The sequence below is a fragment of the Nesoenas mayeri genome, assembly GCF_963082525.1.
Source record: "Nesoenas mayeri genome assembly, chromosome: 1".
In the NCBI taxonomy this organism is placed as follows: Eukaryota; Metazoa; Chordata; class Aves; order Columbiformes; family Columbidae; genus Nesoenas; species Nesoenas mayeri.
In genome coordinates, this window is record NC_137541.1 from 201735903 (window position 1) to 201755931 (window position 20029).

A 20029-nucleotide genomic window follows, 5' to 3' on the forward strand; every position below is an offset into this window, starting at 1 on the left:
GCCCGGTCCGTCCTCCCCGGGCGGCCGGCGGCGCCGCCGCCTCCCGGCCCCGCGGCCGCCTGCCCACCGCCGCGGCCCGGCCCTGGCTGCCGCCCGCCCCCCCGCGCTGAGCCGCGGGGACAGCGGCGCTCAGGCTCCCGGCGGGGCGCCGGGGCCTCGTCCCTTCCCCTCCGTGCGGCAGGTGCCGCGCTGGCAGCCCCGCGGCTCGCCGAGGTGGCCGCGGCAGGTGCAGGCGGTGGCAGCTCTTGCTGCCAGGACCGCTCGGTTGCTCATCCCCGCTCGGGGCCGCAAAGGGAATTTGTGTCTCGGCACTCGGGGAGGGCTCCCCTGCCCCAAGCCCAGACCCGGGCACAACCAGGGAGGGGTGCGGGGGCGGCTGGCAGGAGCTCTGGGGTACTCGCACCCTGGGACGGCAGGTGGGAGCACGGGCCAGAGGACCCTTGTGTACCCCACGAAGGCAAACGCAGTCTCTTTTCTCCGTGCCGTCTCGCCCAGGAGACAGCAGGACTGCTCCGCTGCTTCCCATGCGCCTTCTCACTTGTGTCTCCCAGTCCGCACCTGAAATAGCGAGAGATTTTAAACTCCTGCAAAAGTTTTTCACCACACCAGCTGAGCTACGGTTTACATGCGGTATCGGGAGCCCTTGCAGAGATACTGTGAAAGCGGCAGGGGATTTTCTTTTGAAACAGTTGCGATTTAGAGAGTGAAGTTGAGACAAGCTTTGGATAAACCACTTATTTAAGAAAAAATAAGTTAGAGCAGCCACAGTAGCTTTGAATGCCTGTCAAATTCAACCAGTTTCAAGCACCTCTAAAAGGATGAACAATTTGAAAAACTAAAGGAAAAGAAATTAAAGAAGAGGATTTTTTTGTCCTTTTAAAACTTTCTTAGAAACATGGATGTTTATATTAAAATTGTTAAATCTCACAGCTGTTTAAAACTACAAAACTTCATGGTTACCAGAAAATTACTTTTTCCAGAGCTGGTCTGTGAAAGTATATCAGGCTTGAAACTTTTTTCCCCAAGTCATTTGCTTCAGTGATCTAAGGGGTCATTGATTCCCACAGTTCAGAGACTGTTCGAACACATCTGGGGAGTTTCCAGCTCTGACACTACACGTATTCATATCGAAGAGCTATAGATCCAAGGTCATCTCTTATACATCTGCTGAAAGCAGTGGAGTTACACCAAGCATAAGTTCTCACTGACCATTTGGATTGCAGCAAAGCTTTTACATAACACACAGGTCGAGGCCCTGTGACTTGTCTCTAAAATAGTAAAAAAAGTGATTCAAGCCTGTTTACACCCCAAAATAAAGAACAGTTGTGTGTGAGTTTGGTGTTAGGCTAGTAAGTGGGTCAAGTGCATCCGTAAACTTACTAAATGTACTTAAAGAATTAAAGATTGGACATGAACCACTTGCACTTGCAGCCCAGAAGGCAAATTGTATCTTGGGCTGCATCAGAAGGAGCGTGGCCAGCAAGTGGAGGGAGGTGATTCTGCCCCTCTGCTCCGCTCTGGTGAGACCCCACCTGGAGTCCTGTGTCCAGCTCTGGAGCCCTCAGCACAGGACACACATGGACCTGTTGGAGAGGGGCCAGAGGAGCCACAGGAATGATCAGAGGCTGGAACAGCTCTGCTGGGAGGACAGGCTGAGAGAGCTGGGGCTGTTCAGCCTGGAGAAGAGAAGGCTCTGGGGAGACCTTAGTGCAGCCTTTCCAGTACTTGAAAGGGGCTGATAAGAAAGATGGGGACAGAATTTTTAGCAGGGCCTATCACAATAGGACAAGCAGTGATGGTTTTAAACTGAAAGAGGGGAAATTCAGGCCAGACATGAGGAAGAAATTTTTTACAATCAAAGTAGTAAAACACTGACCCAGGTTGCCCAGAGAGGTGGTGGATGCCCCATCCCTGGAGACATTCAAGGCCTGGCTGGATGGGGCTCTGAGCAACCTGATCTGGGTGAAGATGTCCCTGCTCATGGCAGGGGACTGGACTACATGAGATCTGAATGCCCCTTCCAACCCAAACTGTTCTATGATTCTGTGATTCTAAGAAAAGCGCTTGCAGACTTCCATTGTCCATGTTGTAAGTACTTATAAAATATAAGAAACGCCAAGAGCTGTGGTGATAATTGGTACCTTACTGCCTCTGCTCCAATGTGCCGTTTTGGCTGGAAGGGATCTCTGGGGGTCACTAATCTACCCTCCCCCTCAGAGGAGCACCATTGCCAGCCCTAGCCGTGCTGGACGTACTTCTGACGTTGCCCAGCACATGGCTTGCTTTATTTTTGAGGAGAGCTCACATTCAGCTTGATGTTCATCTAGCCCTCAGGTCCTTTCCAGCATGCTTGTTAATCAGCCAGCCAGTTCCCTGTGTGTACCAGTGCATGGGAATTTTCTGTTCCACATGCAGAACTTGCTCTTTCTCCTTCCTGAACTTTCCAAGTTTTCTTCTGGCTCACTCCATGTTTCTCAAGGCCTCTCTGAAGTTGTACAAGCCAAGATGTCAACCCTGCTTTCTAATTCAGTATTGTCTGAAAAATAGTGTGCTAGCCAACAGTAGCAAAACCACATCTCTTAGTGCAATAAACATGGAACCTATCTTGAGAAGTAACACTGATTTTAGTCACAAAATGGGAGTCTGGGAAAATTATTTTACCCCATTAGAAAACTGCAAACAAATGTAGAAATACAAGGCTAAAGGAAAGCCAAATCCTCTGAGGACATGAGCTGTACCTAGAATCAATCCAGAACCCATCCACTATGACGAACACTACCCTAGTCTGCCTTAATTAAGGATTCAGAGTGGTCCAAAAACTCTGTTGTTAGTAATTTTACCTATTTTTACAGATAATGTGAGAAATTTCAGACCCATGACTGTCAGTGGGAGACCTCAATTGACTTCTGCAGAATTCTGATTCATTCAATAAACTGCAATGGCAATTCTTATTTTCCTTCAGGAAAGTAAATTTCAGCATTGATATATGACCATGGAGAAGTCTTTGTCTAGGTAAGTTTTCATTTCCATTGCTTGCAGTTTGATGCTGAGCCATTCCAGTTCCAAAGTCTAGCTAATGACATTGACAATGCCAGGCCTTATCCTACAACAGTAGGATAGCACAGTAGAGCCAACAAAAATGTTGGCATTAATTCAGGGTTTTTGTAATGTTTCAGGACAACTCAATATGGAAGCCAAGTAGTGACAAATTTGAAAAAAAAAAAAAATATATATATACATATATAAATATTTATAAATACTTATATGCTTTCCCTGTGGAAATTACTAGCAAGAGTTGGCTAGTTACTTTAGATTTTTTGCAGTCCCACAGTCAAACTTCAGCACGATGTTCAGCTGCACTGCAATGGCATCCACTTTGCGACTATTGTCATACAGGAACAAATCTGTTGAATTATTTAGGATGAGATCAAAATGAAGATTTCTATATTTGTCAGCTCACCTAGAGCTAAAGCTCTGCACTACATATTGAAGAAAGCTATTGCTGAAATCCACAGTAAGTTCCAATGGTATATACAGCATGGAAATCCAATATTATTTCCTATTTGTCTTATTATGGCAAATAAGAGCTCCATTTAGATGAGAGGACAGTAGCCTAAAATGTTTATGTGAGTAATACTGTCACCATAAGTTCCTTTTCATGTTACATCTGCCTCTGTGGAGACTAAATACATGTTTACATGTTGTGAGGAGTCCACTAGTTCAAAAGTCTTTATAGAATTTGTATCTACAGCATGATTAAAACAATTTTCAAGGCACATTTTTGAATTTTTACAAATGACAGATCCAATTGTTTTGCTATCGCTATGTGTTCTTCAAACTCCTCACAATGTGGGAGATGATAGCACAGAAATATATTTTAGTTTGATATTCATCTTAGTCACTACTGAAAGTAACAATAGGTGTGTCTTCAACTAATAGTCCAGCAGCCTCCTAGAAATGTTGGTGTAGTAAACTTACAAGCAAGATGTGGTGTGTTGCTGTAGAGTGAGAGACACAGGGAGCGGCCTCACTGTCAGGACCAGGGTTGGAAGTCAGGTGTCCTCAGACCTGTGTGTACACGAGGGATCTATCTCCCCTTTGTCATGTCTCATTTCTTTTCATGAGAAGAAATATCACCATAGCAGCATGTCAGTGGCATGATCGTGATCAGCTACTGGGCGCTGGTAGGGTTTTGTCAAGCAGTTTTGTTCACTCTGACTTGGGAAACACTCTGCAGATGCCACTGGGAAGTACAACATGATGAAGGTTGAGTAGCGTTACCAGAGGAAACACACCTGCTGTGGGGGTAAACCATCTCAGCAGAAAGCTCCACGGACTGAGAACCACACCGACTTCTTGGCACTGTATACACAACCCGGGGAACTGGAACTGTGGGTTAGCTACTCTGTGGAAACCAGAGTAAGCTCTGCTGTTGCTTGTTGCTTGTTGGAATTTAAACCGAAATGCTGGCCATTAGCAATGAAGCTGTTGCAAAATGGAAAATATTTTGCTTATTTGAGGGTTAAATGTTTGCCTTTTCTAACAGCAGTAAATATTTTTGCCTAGAGCTTCCCAGCTGGCTTCCTCTTCTACTCTGACTCACTCTGTTTTGTCACACTTGAGAAGAATTTAAGCCTAGAAAAGTCTTTGAAGTTATTTGTCTTGCAAACACAGTTTTAAAGGTGCTGCAAGATGTGGCTGTACTTTCAGCTATCAAGCCAGATATTCTGTCAACCAGGGAAGCCCTGTAGAGTTTTTTATCCTAAGAAAACGTGATCAGCTTCAAAGAGCAGCAGGCTGCTGTCTGCCACCAAGATGACACTAGAATGACTTTGAAATCTCTTCTTCATAAATAGTCTCCATGGTTTTAATGCAAGTTTTTACTAAGTAAGAACCTAAATGCTGTATGAAAAAGAGTTATAAAAGTTCTGTTCTGTATAAATTGCATACTGTATTTTAGCAAAAAGTTTAAATGCCTGTAATTTGATTAGCTGGTGTTTCATATTCAGGATTAAATGTTTCTGCTTGGAAGTTTAAAATTCTGAAATACAGTGAGAGATAAAAGAACCAGTTGAAAGTTGATGCCTGCCGTGTTGGATGAACAGCTTCTCGACAGACAAGCCCACGTTATGGCACAAGCGGTAAATGCAATGTTAAAATACCCTGCCTGGCTACAGTTCTGCTTGTGACCGTGAGCTGGGCTGGATTAAAACTACATAAAGTTGATGTTTCCAGGTCAAGGCACAGGCATGAGCAAAGGTGCTGCAACACTGTGGTTGAAGGATCCTGTCACAGAACACTCTTCAACCTTCCATTGCAGCTCATATGTTTGTTGTTCACCAGAGTAGACCAGAGCCAAAATCAGAGGCAAAAATTTTGCCACCAAAACCATACGATCCCTGGATACTTTGACATGCGCGTGTGTACCAGCAAGTCTGAATTTGGCTCTCTGTGGATATTTGTTGGCAGTTATTATGGATTTCAGTCTTCCTTGGTTTTTGGAGCACTGGACTGCATATGATGCCCCCTTTTTTTACCCCGTGAGCATCTCCCAGGCCAGAGGGCAAGGGTTTGTGGTAGAGTTTGTCTTCAAACATCTTTGAACTCCAAGCATTGAGGTGATGTTTCAGTCCAGGAGATAAGATTAGTTCTAGTTTGAAGTAAATCTCCTAAACCACATGTAGTCTAGTGGTGGGGCTCTCAACACCAGTTTCTTAATCACTTGACGCCCTCCTATTGTGCTTCATTGCTTGATAATGTAGATGTAGACTTTGAAAGACATCAGTGTTTGAACACTATTATTAATACATGGAAGCAATGATAACATTTCTCTTTCAAAACAGCACTATTTAGTTTGGAAATGAAATAACATTAAAAAACTAAGAGAAAAGGGTAGCTGAACAGTTAGTAAAAGATTGCTATATTAAAATTTGAGCACAATTAATTTAAATAACCTGAAACCTCATTTAATAAAATATTGTAAATATATCATAAATATAGTAATATTAATACCATTACTATAATACTATGCAATAATATTTAAACAAATTGCTTAGTTTTATTCAAATGAAAGATGAGACACATAAAAAGGTCATGAACATGAGTATTTCAGACTAGCTAAGAACTACCCAAGCCTCGTAACTGAAATAAAATATTCAGTAGAAAAGATCTAAAAGACATTTCTCTGTTGTACAAGGTTGCTCAACAAGAAATAAGAAGCAAAGGCACAAATGAGATTCACAAATCTGCCTTTGTTGCAGCAAAACTGAGCTGGTGAAGGAATCCAGGACAGACCCAGAAAATATTTTCATTTGGAAAATTTTAAAACAAGATCATGAAAAAAAAACCTACTACGGATGAGAAAACAGAGGAAGAGTAGAATAAAAATAAAGCAAGGAGTAGAAGCAAGATGCAACAAGCTTAATCAAAGGCTCTATCTGAAAACCCAGTGTTTTTTCAAACATTATTGTGTGGTTCATAATCAAATTTGCATTTTAAAAGTGAGAATAATGTTTTCAAAAGCAGCTACTCCTCCGGTGCCGCAGGTGCAGTTTTCAGTGCCAATAATTATTTTTTCTTTTAGAAGTCAAATGGAAATGCTGAAAAGTGTTGGTTTGGAGCCAACTAAGGTGTTGTGGGTTTGGTTTTTTTTTTCCCTTCTCACTGATACAAAAATAAAACCAAACTGACAGTGTCAGAGAAGAGTTCCAGACAATCAAAAACCAAACATCCCATTTCATTCACAGATAATGGTAAAAAAATCAAAGGTAAACAAAGTCTAGCTTTACAAAGTTGTCACTGAGACTGTTCCTTCTTTAACAATATTCAGTGTGGTTTAAATACTTCCTTAGGATCTGAGAGCCCCAGAGGCAAATCACATCTCCACCTCTTCAGATCACACCTCAGGAAAGATGTGAATTACCAGGCTGAGTTAGCACTGGGAATAAGGAACTCTTCAACTCTGATTCCCTCCTTAAAAAAAAAAGTGACATTTGTTCATCTCACAGATGTGCTGGAGAGATGTTTGGGAAGAATTCCGGCAATGAAAACTGCAGGATAAGTGCTAAGTGTTATTAAGTTGGAAAAGAATGTGTTACAGTTATTCTAGCAATATGGCAAAGATTGATCATTAAGTTAGATTGTTAAACACGATGACAGGAATGCCTGGTCCACTACTTCCTTACCTGATCATGGGTTGTCATCTCCCTCCCATCACTCCTACTTACAGTTCTGCTCCCCGGGCCAGACAGGCAAAGATCACTACTCTGTATTTCTTGCATTACTGCAGCACTCCTGAAACAATCATGGATACTTCTAGACATGGCACTAACACAGCTTTTGCCCCACTTTCTGAGGTGAATCTCATCTCTTCCCAGCAGTTCTTTGTCCTCAAAGAGGAGACACATCAGAGTCATAAAAGTCAGTTCCCCATTTTCTGTGCCATCTGTGCAAATAAGAGTTGACCTACAGGATTCATCCATTCCTCAGGCCCTACCTCCTCATCAGTAGGACTGAGGAGAAACCACCTGGGAACCTAAGTCTTTGCCTCACCCTACAGCAACATAGTTATGCTTGATACACCCCATGTCTCCCCTGGAAGTACTGTCGGTGTCCACATGGAAGAGCAGCATGGAGTAGAAGTCCAAGGTCCAGACAAGACTCAGCACAATCTTCACATTGTCCCAGCTCTCAGCCCCACAACAAACCTCCCCAGATCGCATTTTGGGGCAGCAAAGAGGCACTTCCATCTCCCTGAGCTGGGACTCTCCAACTATTGCTCTTCACTTCCTCCCACAAGGCTCAGGCTCCGCCAGCTCAGGCATTTTGCTGGAGAGAACTTCCAGTCTCTCCTCTGCTACCAGAGCGGACACTGTTCTGTAATTGCAAACGTCACCACCTTCTCTGGTACCTCCTCCAATCATCCAAGACCGTCCAAAGCTGGTTTTTACAGTACCTAGAAGGATCCACATTTGTTTCCTAAGTGGTGTGGTGACACAAACCAAACTAATGATCATTTGGTATTACTTCCCTGTAATAATGGTTAAGAGTAGATAATAAAGTGACAGGTTATTTCAGGTTTCATGCTGTCTCTGTGGTTCTTTGATGCTGTGATAACTCTTATACAAACAGAGACATCACAGGCTTATTTAGGTTAAACTTTTATTACATCAGGCTAGATACTGAATCATAAACTCTTGGCTTATGAACTGCTCAGTTTAATGAATGGACTAGGCCTAAGGTATTTTAAGGCACGTACATTACAGTCTTTTGCTGAACTTAGAATGACGTTGGAACAGAGAAGCCTAAGACAATGCCAAGTTTCACATTAGCACATTTTTGTCAGTAGAACATTTTGTAATCTTTGGATTGTGACATCTTCAGCACTGGCTGAAATATGGATCAGATTTGGTTACTACAACATCTGACAAAAAAGCAGTACAAGGATATGAATAGAATAATGACAAAGAGGAAATAGCTCCCTATCCAAGCACAACTTTCTTCAAAACCTTAGAAATACCAATCTACATTTCCAAAGGCAGACAGTCATTTTGATGTTTGATTTGAAGCAACAAAACAGGCTCGGGTCTTCACAGCACAAAAGTTCAGCAATCTAGAAAAAAACAAGACCCACGGTAAGGATGGATGAAACACCACACAGTGAGCCCCCAAAACCACCAGTCACTTTTAGGAAAAGGCAATGAATGGGAGGAACAATAATAAATGCATTAACTTCAGTAAATTAAACAACACAGCTACATATTTTTTTTCTTTTTGTCTCCTCTACTTATTTCTCCTACATATTTTTTCCTTCATTTCTTTCGGTTTGTACCCCTGTGTTGCTGAAGTGTGTTCTCCTCTCTCCAGTTCCCTTGAGGAATTCCCGACCTTCTGTCCTACATCTCCTCTTTCATTCCCCTAGTCTGTGCTTCTTCCTTTTCTCTTCCTTTCTTCTCTAATGCCTTTTCTTCTGGCACTAAACACAGGAGGCTCTTCCTTTTAGTTCATTTCCACAGCCTGTATCTACTCTATCTCTCAACTATTACTACTTCATTTCTTCGCCAGATCCTTACACAGAAGAAGGGGTGTGAATGGAAATGGTCTGGTGAGTACAGGAGCCAAAGCCAGATGGCTAGAATTTTCTTGGTTTATTACCAGAAATGACTTCAGTTAATACATAGCATAGATTAGGCCTGGTTGTATAATCAAAATATTCCTACAAGCACTACTTCTAGAGTAAAGGCAGCCATAGCAGAGAACTGCACAGCCGCAGAGGCCTAAATGCTTCTTACACTAGCAATAACTTAATTCATGCTGCTGTTGTAACTAAGATCCCACTATCTCCAGAGATCACAAGATCAAGAGAGGAAGGAAGGTGTTAGTCAAGCAGCTAGTTGTATTTTTAAACCACTAGCCCCTGAGAACATAAGCAGCAGCTTCATTTAATAGCAAAATATGGTGAGTTCACATACTCTGCAAGCTCATGGAACTAACAATATTCCTCTTACAAAGCTAATGGACTTGGTGTTTCCTTAGGGTTCGAAGTTCTCACCTTCCACTACAAAGTTAATACAATTGACTGAAAAACAGAAAGTGGGCACACTGAGAAGACTACACTAAAATCTACCAGCTCATAAGGAACTGATCTGCTCCATAAAAGCCACACTCTGCTGACTGTAAAGAAAGAAATACATGCCCAGAGCACCAGCTGACCCTTGCAGGCAAATGCTAAAATGCCTGAAACGTTACCTGGATCAAGTGTTTTTTAGGAGGTGTGTTGGACCAAGGGCTTTTCCAACCATTTGAAATGGTTAAGGTCGGATGTTAAGAAAGGCAAGTAAGGTTCACTATGCACAGAAAACCAACACTCACCAGTCATCAGTAGGTAACTAGTGATTATTTTACGCATAGAAAAGGTTTCAGCATATGAAGTAAGGTCACTCAACACAGCAGTCCTAAACAAGTTCCTTATGGAACTATTTCAAGTCTGTTGGCTACTTAAAGGAAGAAGTGGGTTAGCTCTGCAAAAAGATGTGAAGAGGTGAGAAAGACTATATAGGTAATCTGATGAAAAATAACATTGAAAAAAGCAGATCTACAGTCCTATGAGGTATCTATGAATTATAAAATAATATTACCCTGCAATTTTAAGATGAGGTGTTACAGTGGCAGCTTCTTATTATTGACTCTTACTTTTCATTCCTCCATGCCTTGAGTAGAATTGAGGCTGTAAAAGTAAACTGTTCTTGTTCCGTGACACTGGTTTCAGGCTTCCGAGGGAGAAATTCTTTTTCACACTCCAAATTCCTTCCAGAGCCACTGTTAAGAATTTGTCAAAATAATACCGTTATAACTGATTACTTCAACTTGTTCTAGAATTAATGTAAGTTTAAAAAGACAGTCCTTTTGGTCTATACAGTAATTAGAAGTAGTTAAGCAGAGCACTACGATCTTCCTCTGTAGGTAATGAAAAGAGACTGACATTTCAGAGAGCAATTCACATTGCTAAAGGTATATAATGCTCTCTACTGTCTGTAGAACAGCTTAGGACTGCCAGGCTGCTAACTGAAGCAGGAGGCCCCATATCTTTTATGTATAAGAAACTGCAGTAATACCATTGATGCATCCAGCATGATGTATTGGTCATACTGGAATGTCAAATGCCTTTATAAAAAGATAGCAGAACAATACCCTCCCCCAAAAACCCCAAACCAATCCCACCAAAACAAAAAAGCTAATTTATTTTGTGGAAAGGTTACAATCTACTAACCATTCAATTTATGTAAAACAATAAACTTACAAATCATCTAAACTGTGTAAATCAGTAACCATCCAACCTGACAATTGTTTATCAGGACCCAGGCCACTTAAGGAGTATCTTTAATTCTCCAGATGTATAAAGACGAGAAAAGGAACTAGGTACTTGCTGAATAATCTGTATACCAACACGTGTTTGACCTCATTATACGTAGCATTGTTATGCTATGCATATAACATATTATGCTATACATAAGATTTATACATTGAGCTTGTCATACATCCATATTACATATTCCTGTAATTAATTTTTTATAGTGTTTCTATATTACCTTTAGCACTTTAAGCCTTTGTAACATACATTTCATTGGAGGACTCCCCAGAAATCATGAGAACCTATATGGCAACATCCATTCATACAAGAAACTGAAATATTCTAGACAATTTTGATCTATTGGCAAACGAACACTGTGAAATACAGTTGGGTTCAGCTCTTAGTAACACTAAATGCATGAGCAGATTGAGCAGACTGATGTTAACATCTGCAATTCTACTACTTGTCCAGAACCCCATTACAGTCAATGGAAAAAGAACAGGCACATACAGAGCCAGTACCTAGGAGAAGTCAGAAGAATTATGTTATTAAAGTGCCTTTTTTTCTCTCCACTTACTGTAAACAGAGCTAACATAAGTATAATAGTTCATTTGCAGGTGTGTGCTATAATTGCCTAAGGAGCCTAATCACAGTAATGGAGTTGCAGGTTCAAATGGTCTTTACAGGATATTGACTACATCACCTAGCTTAGGTACATTTTTGGCTGTGAATCCAACTGTTTTACATTAATTTTCAGTGACATTAGTCCTGGGTCTCAATGCTACATAAGAGAAAACATAAAGATTCAAAATTTTCAAAATTTGGAAACAAAGGCAAAAACGCCCTTATTACATTTGTGGAGGATGTAATGACTAGGAGATGTAGTAGTGCACTTATTCCAACAAAATGCAGCTTCATATAACTAAGGAAAAGCTATACCCTATGGAAGGGAATGTGGGGTTACAGAAGAGGAACTGTGTATTGTGGAGCAAAAGCAAAATGGATTTAAGAGTAACAGACAAAAACCAGTTCAAGGTCCTAGTCCTAATGTTAACTCTAATTCATATTCTAATGTAGCTCTAGAGTAAGTAAATTATTCCCTCTCCATAGGCCACTAGTGATACAAATACTGAAATATCATGATCAGATTTAGTATTCACATTTTAAAAGAGGAGGCAAAAGAATGGTGAGAGTACCTAAAGAGGCAAACCCAAATATTTATGTATAAACCTTCTTTGGGAGAAAATCCTGGATGCTAAAAAAGGCACTGTTACATATCCAAGAAAGGCTGAATCATGAAAATCCAAATTATTAAACAGGCTTTTGTTTTGTTTTTCAATACACCAACCACTAGAACAAACTAATGAGAGAAGCTGTGGAATAACCAGCGTCACTCAGTGAACTATACAGAGAGGTACCTAATAAAATACAACAGCTTGGCTGATAAAGGTAGTAAGACCTTGTAGTCAACCAGATAAGATGACCTATCCTTAAACATCACAAACTTCTCAAAACTGATTTTCTACAATTAGATTAATAGATCTTATGGCTGCAAGCGACCACCAGCATGATGTAAGTTTTGTCTTACATGAATCACACGGCCTCAGGCTCCTTGCACAAAGACTAGCAAATGAGCCTCAGCCAAGGCTACCAGTTTAAGTACAAAATATTTAAAGTGTGCATTAAAAAGGGTGTATCTAAGTGTTTTTTGTTAAATTGTCCCAACATTAAGTTCTTTTCTTCTTAAAAACCACTAATTATGTCTACTTTGATCTTACCTCATTTTTACCTCCAGTTTTCAGAACTTTCAATAGTTTAGCTAGACCGACCCCACCTCGTTCCCTCTTAGACATCCATTTGTAATGTCATTTGCCTACTGTAATCAAGTCTCTCCATAACCTTTACACTGCCTAAACAGACTGATCTTCTAATTGTTTTCACTGTTTTCCTGTCCTTTATTTACCCTTACCATTCTTATCTCAACTTGTTCTTGTCAACGTCAACTTCAGTTTTGAACAGTAGAAGGGGACAAAGTATTCTAATAACTGCAGCACTTCTTTCAAAGAAAAAGGTAACAAAACCTCCCTATTGCCTGGCATTCGTTTACATTTTATTAAACTGATCATATAGAATTATCCTCGTTGTCTATGCTCCTGTAATTTCAGACTAAAACCAAAGAAGTAATAGAGACAATAAGGAATTCTTCTGTTTCTAAATGTTCCCCATGGATGTTTCTAAATATTCCAGGATTTTTTTTTTGTAAATAGTAACTTTGCCACAGTTCCTCAGAACAACGTACATTTTATTCACCCTGAAAAATGCTTGCTATTTGCTGATAAGGAGGATTACCTGCAGCTGGGTGTTTAATCTGGCATGCTTCTTTCCAAAAGCAAAGCTCTTCTTCTAGTATTTCTTTGACCCTCCTAGATGGCTCAACATATGCAAGTTTCTTCCCTATTAGTAAAACATATTACAAAAGAACCAGTTATTTTAACCCCCGATTGCTAAGATGCTTTGCTAATTGTAATGTCACTTTAGAATAGAATCATAGAGCCATTTCAGTTGGAAGAGACCCTCAAGATCATCGAGTCCAGCCCTTAACCTAACTAACATTAAACCATGCACCTAAGAACCTTGTCTAAATGCCTTTTAAACACCTCCAGGGATGGTGACTCCACCACTGCCCTGGGCAGCCTGTTCCAACACCTGACAACCCCTTCTGTGAATAATTTTTTCCTGATATCCAATCTAAATATCCTCTGGTGCAACTTGAGGCTGTTTCCTCTCATCCTGTTACTTGAGAGAAGAGACCAACCCCCTCCATGCTACAACCTCCTTTCAGGCAGTTGCAGACAGTGATAAGGTCTCCCCTCAGCCTCCTTTTCTCCAGGCTAAACAGCCCCAGTTCCCTCAGCTGCTCCTCATAAGACTGTTATGCTGCTCTGCTTGTTTTTAACACTGTTGAAAGCAAATAATTGACAAATATGTGGCAGGGTTCCGCCAGGCCTTGCTGCCCAGCATGGTGCGATTCCCAAGGGCAGGAGGAGGTGGGCAGGACTCGAGGGGAGCGCTGGTGGGCTGGGGTGTGATGAGGAGGGAGCCAAGACCACCCCGGGCACTGGGGAGACACGGCTGCTGTGTCTCTCCAGGGCGAACAATCTAAGGCAGGGCGAGATCTCCAAGGAGACGTGCTCACTGAAGATCTCCAAGGAGGTGAAGAGGGATTAGGGCAACTCATGGGGCAGAGAAGTCCCCCTCTGACAGGGCACCGCTTTGGTGAGGTGCGGGGGGCTGTGGGAGGTGAGGGGCACCAGCGGGGGAAAGGCCCGGCAGCCCCGAGGGGGCACGGCGGCGGGGCCGGGCTGGGGACGGGTAACGGCAGCCCCAGGGGGCGGTGAGGCGGCCCCGCCGCCGGGCCGGGGGATCGCGGCGCTCACAGGGCTGCCCGCCGGCCGCCGCCTCGCCGCGCACGCCGCTGCCCGACTCCTCCACCGCCACCGCCGACAGCTCCTCGCTCGCCGCCCTCATGGCCGCCGCCGCGCCCTGGCAGGTAGGAGCCGGACGGGCCGGTTGCCCCAGCAGCGGGGGCGGGCGCAGGCGGTCCGGCCCTGCCCCGCCGGCAGCAGGGAGGGCAGCGGCAGGGCCCGGAGCCCCCGCGGGACAGAGCGGGTTGGCAGCGCCCTGCCCGCCCTCCGCCATGTCAGGGCTGCGTCTCGGCGGGGCGCGAGTGCCGCGGGACCGAGCCACCTGCTGCGTGTGCCCCTGGACAGCCCGGGGTCGCCATTCCACGTCACAGTTGGGGCCGTTTCCCCGTTCCACAGCCCGGGGTTTAACAGAGGGAGCCCCTCCGAGGCGGGGTGCGGGCAGTCCCCATCCCCAGGGCACTGCAGGCCGTGCCCCCCTCATGCCCGCTTGGGGCACAGGGTGTGTGACAGCCTGAGTTACCGTTAACGGCTCTGCTCCCGGTATCAGCGGCTCCTCCTTTGTGTCCCCCAGTGTCACCACACTCAGCAGCAGGCATGAATGTCTTGTACCCTGGGGGGTGTTTCCACTGTCCTCATCTGAGGCAATGACGACTGATGGAAATAAAGAAAGATGAGTCCAGTTTCACTGGATGGATGATCTACTAATACTTAAAAATACTATCTTGGTTTTAATAATGCTTTTAATAAAATGAGGCATCTTGAGATGCTGTTTGTAGGAAACAATTACCTTTCTAATATAATAGGCCCAGGCAGGTTCTCTCAGCAAAGCATATTTTATTAATGGTTTTGCAAGACTGGGTGTGCTGCCTTATAGTAGGCACACAGAATAGGGCAAAAAGCCCCTGCCTCTATCCATCCCAAATCTGGGCCGCGAATTCCCTTCCCTGTTCCCCACTAGTGGAATATTAAAGGGTTTACAAACTACCCGACACCTGCCTTAGTTTGCCTGTCTCATTCATCTAATTCTAACAATCTTATTGATTTATTTAAAATACGGATTCCTGGCTCTTTGGTTTCCCTTCCCCATAGCTTAACTTTTTAAACACAGTAACCGGTCTGCATTCCGAGATTGATTCAAAGGACTTTGTTTTACATTAAAGATTCATAGTCTGATGTCTCTCGGTCTTTTCCCTCCCGCTGGGGTCAGGTGCCAGGTCGCCAGCTTTGTAAAAACAACATTCCTCCTTCAATGGCTCCTTACACTGTTTATTGGACTGAAGTGGACTTGACTCTCCTTGTTTTGCCACTGTTGAAGTTTTGAGAAAGAAGAGCAGCTGACAGTTAATTAGTCAATGGATAACACAGCTGGCAGGCACAGGGGAAGCTGTCCTGCTTGCCTGGCAAGAAGGTTTGCCCCACGGTAGCTTCCTTGAAATCGAGACTTTGCAAACAGTAGTGAAAGCTTACAAGGCACAAACCAAGTCTAGTTACACAAATGCATGATATAATCAATTTATTTATTTTTCCTATTTTTCAAGGCATATTCAGCTTCCAGAAATGTCCTATTAACAAACTGTCAATAAGCATTAAAAATCATCTTGTACCATTCATAGGACAACAAAGAGTTTTGTTACAACTCTCATGCTGATTGACAATACTTCAGGTCTTATCTTCAATTTTCACTTCAATTTGGTTAACATAGAGAAGCAAGTTCCTCCACTCTAAAGTTATAGATGGGAAAGCTGAAACTCAAAATCATGCAGCATGCCATCACCATGGGAAAATCCTTAGTGTACTGATTCCCATGCAATATAGATCGTGTGCTGGGCTGACAGCATTGCTGAAGTTCTACCAGTATTAAACCATTTGATCAAAAAGATCCACCTGCTCAGAGTAGTTGTTTTGAGATTACTGGTACTTAAAAGCACTCACTCATTAAATACTTGCATTTAGTATTGATTTTTGTCTGAAACTTGCACTTGAACCAACGTGGGGGAAAGAAAAAAAAAAAAAGATGGTAGCTAAATGATCCAGAGAGGTTGATACTCCAGAAGCAGTTGAAAGACTGAGACATACAGATTGAGACAGCTGATGTGAACAGTAACACAGGTAAATTAAACTCTCAAACTAATTCTAAAAATCATACAATTTTTCACTTGCTGGCAGAAGGGCTGAACTGGCAAATGGAAGCAAGAATCTAAGATATCTCTTGAGAAAATTTATAGCATTAGTTAACATTTTTCTTTTAAGTAGACCAAGTAGTACTCAGTGCTAGGACTTGCTAAGAATGCTTCAGATGAAGGGTTCCTGTCTTATCTGCAAACCAGTGAGGTTCTGGCTGGCAGGACTGCAGAGAGAAGCTGCGCTCAGGTGCACACTGATGGCCTCAAAGTCTAAAGGAACCAACCAACCCACTCACCCACCCCCACCAACGCCCTGAGTTTGGTTAAATGGTGGCAGCCAAATTTGTCAGAACTTTTGGAAACCCAACTCAGATGCAAATGCCCAGGATCAGCAACACAAGCTATCCCAAATTTAAAAAAGGTATAAAATAAGAAAATAAACGGTCTGGAAATTAAGGAATTTTGAGGAAAAAAATACCAGTAAAGTTCTCAAACTGTGCTGATGTCCTAATATTTGAGTTGGAATGATAAATTCCCATTGGGGAGTCAAAGGTGGAAGAGAAACACTGTTGAGTGTGTCCTGAACTAAATTAGCTCTAACTAAATCTGACACAACAGTATGGTGGCTGTTTATCCTCATATAGTTGAAGTTTCTTGTTCTAACTAATGCTGTATCCACGACATTAAAACTTGACTCCTCAGCTTAGTTTGTAAGGGAAAAGTAAACAGGATCATTATAGAAAGTAATTTCTTTGAAAAGTACCATAAAAAAATAAACTGAAACTATTTTATCATCCTATGAATAACGCTTTTAATTGATGAACAGGCAACTGCACTGATAATTGAGCTTTCAATTAAAAATGACAAAGTACTTAGAGTTGAATATTTTATTTTATAATAAGCCTTACACCAGGATCACTAAACATGTTGTATATCACCCAAATAAGTTACATTCATTCTGAGCTTTCATGCAGTTTTGAAAAAGTTACATTTCTCAAAAAATAATTTTCAAGTGAGCTGTAATAAACTGCAAAACCAAGGCAGAATTTTCTCACATCAAGTCAATATTTGTTTTCCCTCCAACTGTGACAGTACAGACGAATTACAAAAGCCCCTCCAAATTTGCACTAGTTAAACAGAGACTGGCTGAGATTAGACTTTGTGAATACCATCAATAACAGCAGTAATGCTTCAAAGTCTGAGCAAGACCACTGAGCTGAGTTGCAAGAGGTGATGTTTTGCCTGAGAATACCAAAATATCTTACACGAAAACTACATTGCAGAGAGACAGACCACCATGGATGAGTGTGCAGAACACAAAGAGGAGGCAGCAAACCTCACATTCACAAGTGTAACCACAGCTTTTAGGGGGACACAGCATTTATGCAGTCCTCTACTATTTCAAAAAGGTAGTGATATATATCAGTCCTGCGAGCAATGTCAAGGGCAGTTTCATCCAGGTTGTTTTTCAGGTCAGCCTTCACGTAGCGGTTCATCAGCAAGAGTTCAAGGGTTTCTCTGCTGTTTTTGTTCCCCGCAGCGATATGCAATGGTGTCAGCAAACCATTCGTCTGGGCGTTGATGTCTGCGCCCTGCTGAAGCAGGAACGCGGCCACTTTGGTGTTGTTCCACTTGCAGGCGCTGTGCAGAGGCGTCCAGCCGTCCACCGTCTGCGCATGAACGTCGGCCCCTTGGGCGACCAGCTCGTGTGCCACCTCCAGGTGCCCGCTGTAGGCAGCTCGGTGCAGGGGAGTGTACTGGTCTTCATCGCGAGCGTTCACTGGAGCCAGCTTTTCAGAAAGGAGCCTCCTCACTGTACTCAGCTAGTTAAAGAAAACAGGTAATTTAATCTGAAACTCTGCAAACAAGGCATGTGGCTTTTACTGTTCTGGAGTTTTATGGAACAGCAATTACCATCAGTCTCAAAAAGGCTTAAGTGCAACAAGAAATTTTAAAATTAAAGCAGTTATTGTTACTGGGGTGGTTTTTTGTTTGTTGTTTTTTGTTTGTTTGTTTTAATAGGTTTGTGTTTGATTTGGGTGGGTTGTTTTGTTTTCTTTTTAAAGAGATAAAACATGAAACCTACTTGCAATGCCTTAGGAATACCTTTCCCTTACACCTAATCCCCATTCACTGTGAAGACAAGTACCTCCACAGAACGGTAGATGGAGCTGGTGTGTGTAAGAAAGAAAGACAACTAATTAAAATAAATGTACACAAGGGTGTAATAAGCTGCGTAAAAGGAATCTTGCTTGTCTGTCCCTCACTTCCAAGAACAAAAAGGGTTGTTTTTTTTCCCATAAAAATATAGGAAAACAGTCACCCATTATCTGCATATGGAGCTTTTGAGAAAACAAAATTTCAACTACACCCCATCCACCCTGTGCAAAGTTTTACTTGCCAGGAAAAAAAAAAAAGCCTGGCATGCTTTCAGTATATAGAAGGTTAAGAAGAGTGCTGTTACTCGAATTTTGAACTACAGTCACAGAAAGCTAATGAATCCAGAGATATTTTAGTGTGAGGGCTACAAAGGGAGACATTTTACATACAGTTGCTTTGCAAAACTGGATCAAAATAGTTCAGAGAGGGGAAAGAAGGTGTAGTGTTGATGAAACTGTAGATGTCTGCACAAAATACCATTCATGCCAGTGATACATATGAACAGAATAAATACCTTACCCGATTGTTTTCGGCTGCCCAGAGCAGCAGTTTCTCTGGATTTTTTTCCATTTTTTTTTCTTGCATTTCATACCATTCCTCACTTCTTTCTTGTTCATCATCATCATCATCAGACTGTCCTGACCAGCAGCTCTGAGTTCCTACAGGAATCAAATGCCTGTGCGTCTCCAGCAGTTCCAGTTGGTTAAAATTCTCCAGGAAGTCTTCAAACTGGTCACTGTCATCATCTTCGTCATCGATTTTTTTGTCCTTACTCATTTTCACTTAGCACCTGTAAGTGGCAGATACAGAATGATATTTATGAGAGCTTGTACTGTCTTCTGTGCACTAATTGTCGAGAAAACTGATGGATGATGCAGATATCAGCAACACCACGAACAGCGAAACTCAAGAACAAACTCCGTGTTCCTCCACTAAGCCGGGCTCTGCCAGGTTCCCCAGTTAATACCCGTGCAACACAACCCCTGTGATATCGCGACATGGACACGGCATCGCCATCAGATGCGCAGTGCGAGACTGAGCGGCTGTTCTGTTATAAACGAACGTTTGGAGAAAACACCACATTTTACAGCAGCGCTCGCTCCGCTCCGCCCGGCGCTCCTCACTACGCTCCCTCTCCCTTCAGGCCCCGAGCGAGGGCCGGGAAGCGACCGTCCGCGGGGGCTGCACCGCCCCGGGAGGGCCTCAGCGACGCCAGCGGCAGCCCGCCCCCGGCAGCCCGCCCCCTGCAGGCCGCCAGCCCCGCTGCCGGCCCCGGCACTGGCCGCCGCTCCGGTGTCCCGGCCCGGCCCCGCCGCGCTGCCGGGAACACACCTGCCGCGCGCGCCCGCCGCGCTCCAGGGGCGGGGCCACCCGCGGGGCGGGGCCACGCACTGACGGGTGCAGGGCCCCGCCCAGCAGAGCCGTCCTTCCGGTCCGCGCCCGCCAGCGGACGTGACGGCAGCGGGAGGCGG

The 20029-nt window shown here is 43.3% G+C and overlaps 1 protein-coding gene across 3 annotated transcripts; it reads right to left on the reverse strand.

Moving 5' to 3' along the window:
• Positions 1–17269: 17269 nt before the first annotated feature.
• On the reverse strand, positions 17270–19909 carry ANKRD49 (ankyrin repeat domain 49). Of its 3 annotated transcripts, none has more exons than XM_080355127.1 (3): positions 19890–19909; positions 19077–19347; positions 17270–18220 (listed from the first exon to the last, which is right to left on the reverse strand). In XM_080355127.1, exons 2-3 carry the CDS (start codon positions 19332–19334, stop codon positions 17762–17764), a joined length of 717 nt encoding a protein of 238 aa, XP_080211253.1. In that variant the 5' UTR covers positions 19335–19347; positions 19890–19909; the 3' UTR covers positions 17270–17761. The 3 variants fall into 3 exon arrangements, with proteins under 3 accessions (XP_080211253.1, XP_080211252.1, XP_080211251.1); XM_080355126.1 differs by lacking the exon at positions 19890–19909 and adding an exon at positions 19525–19782; XM_080355125.1 differs by lacking the exon at positions 19890–19909 and adding an exon at positions 19456–19782.
• Between the last annotated feature and the right edge of the window lie 120 nt (positions 19910–20029).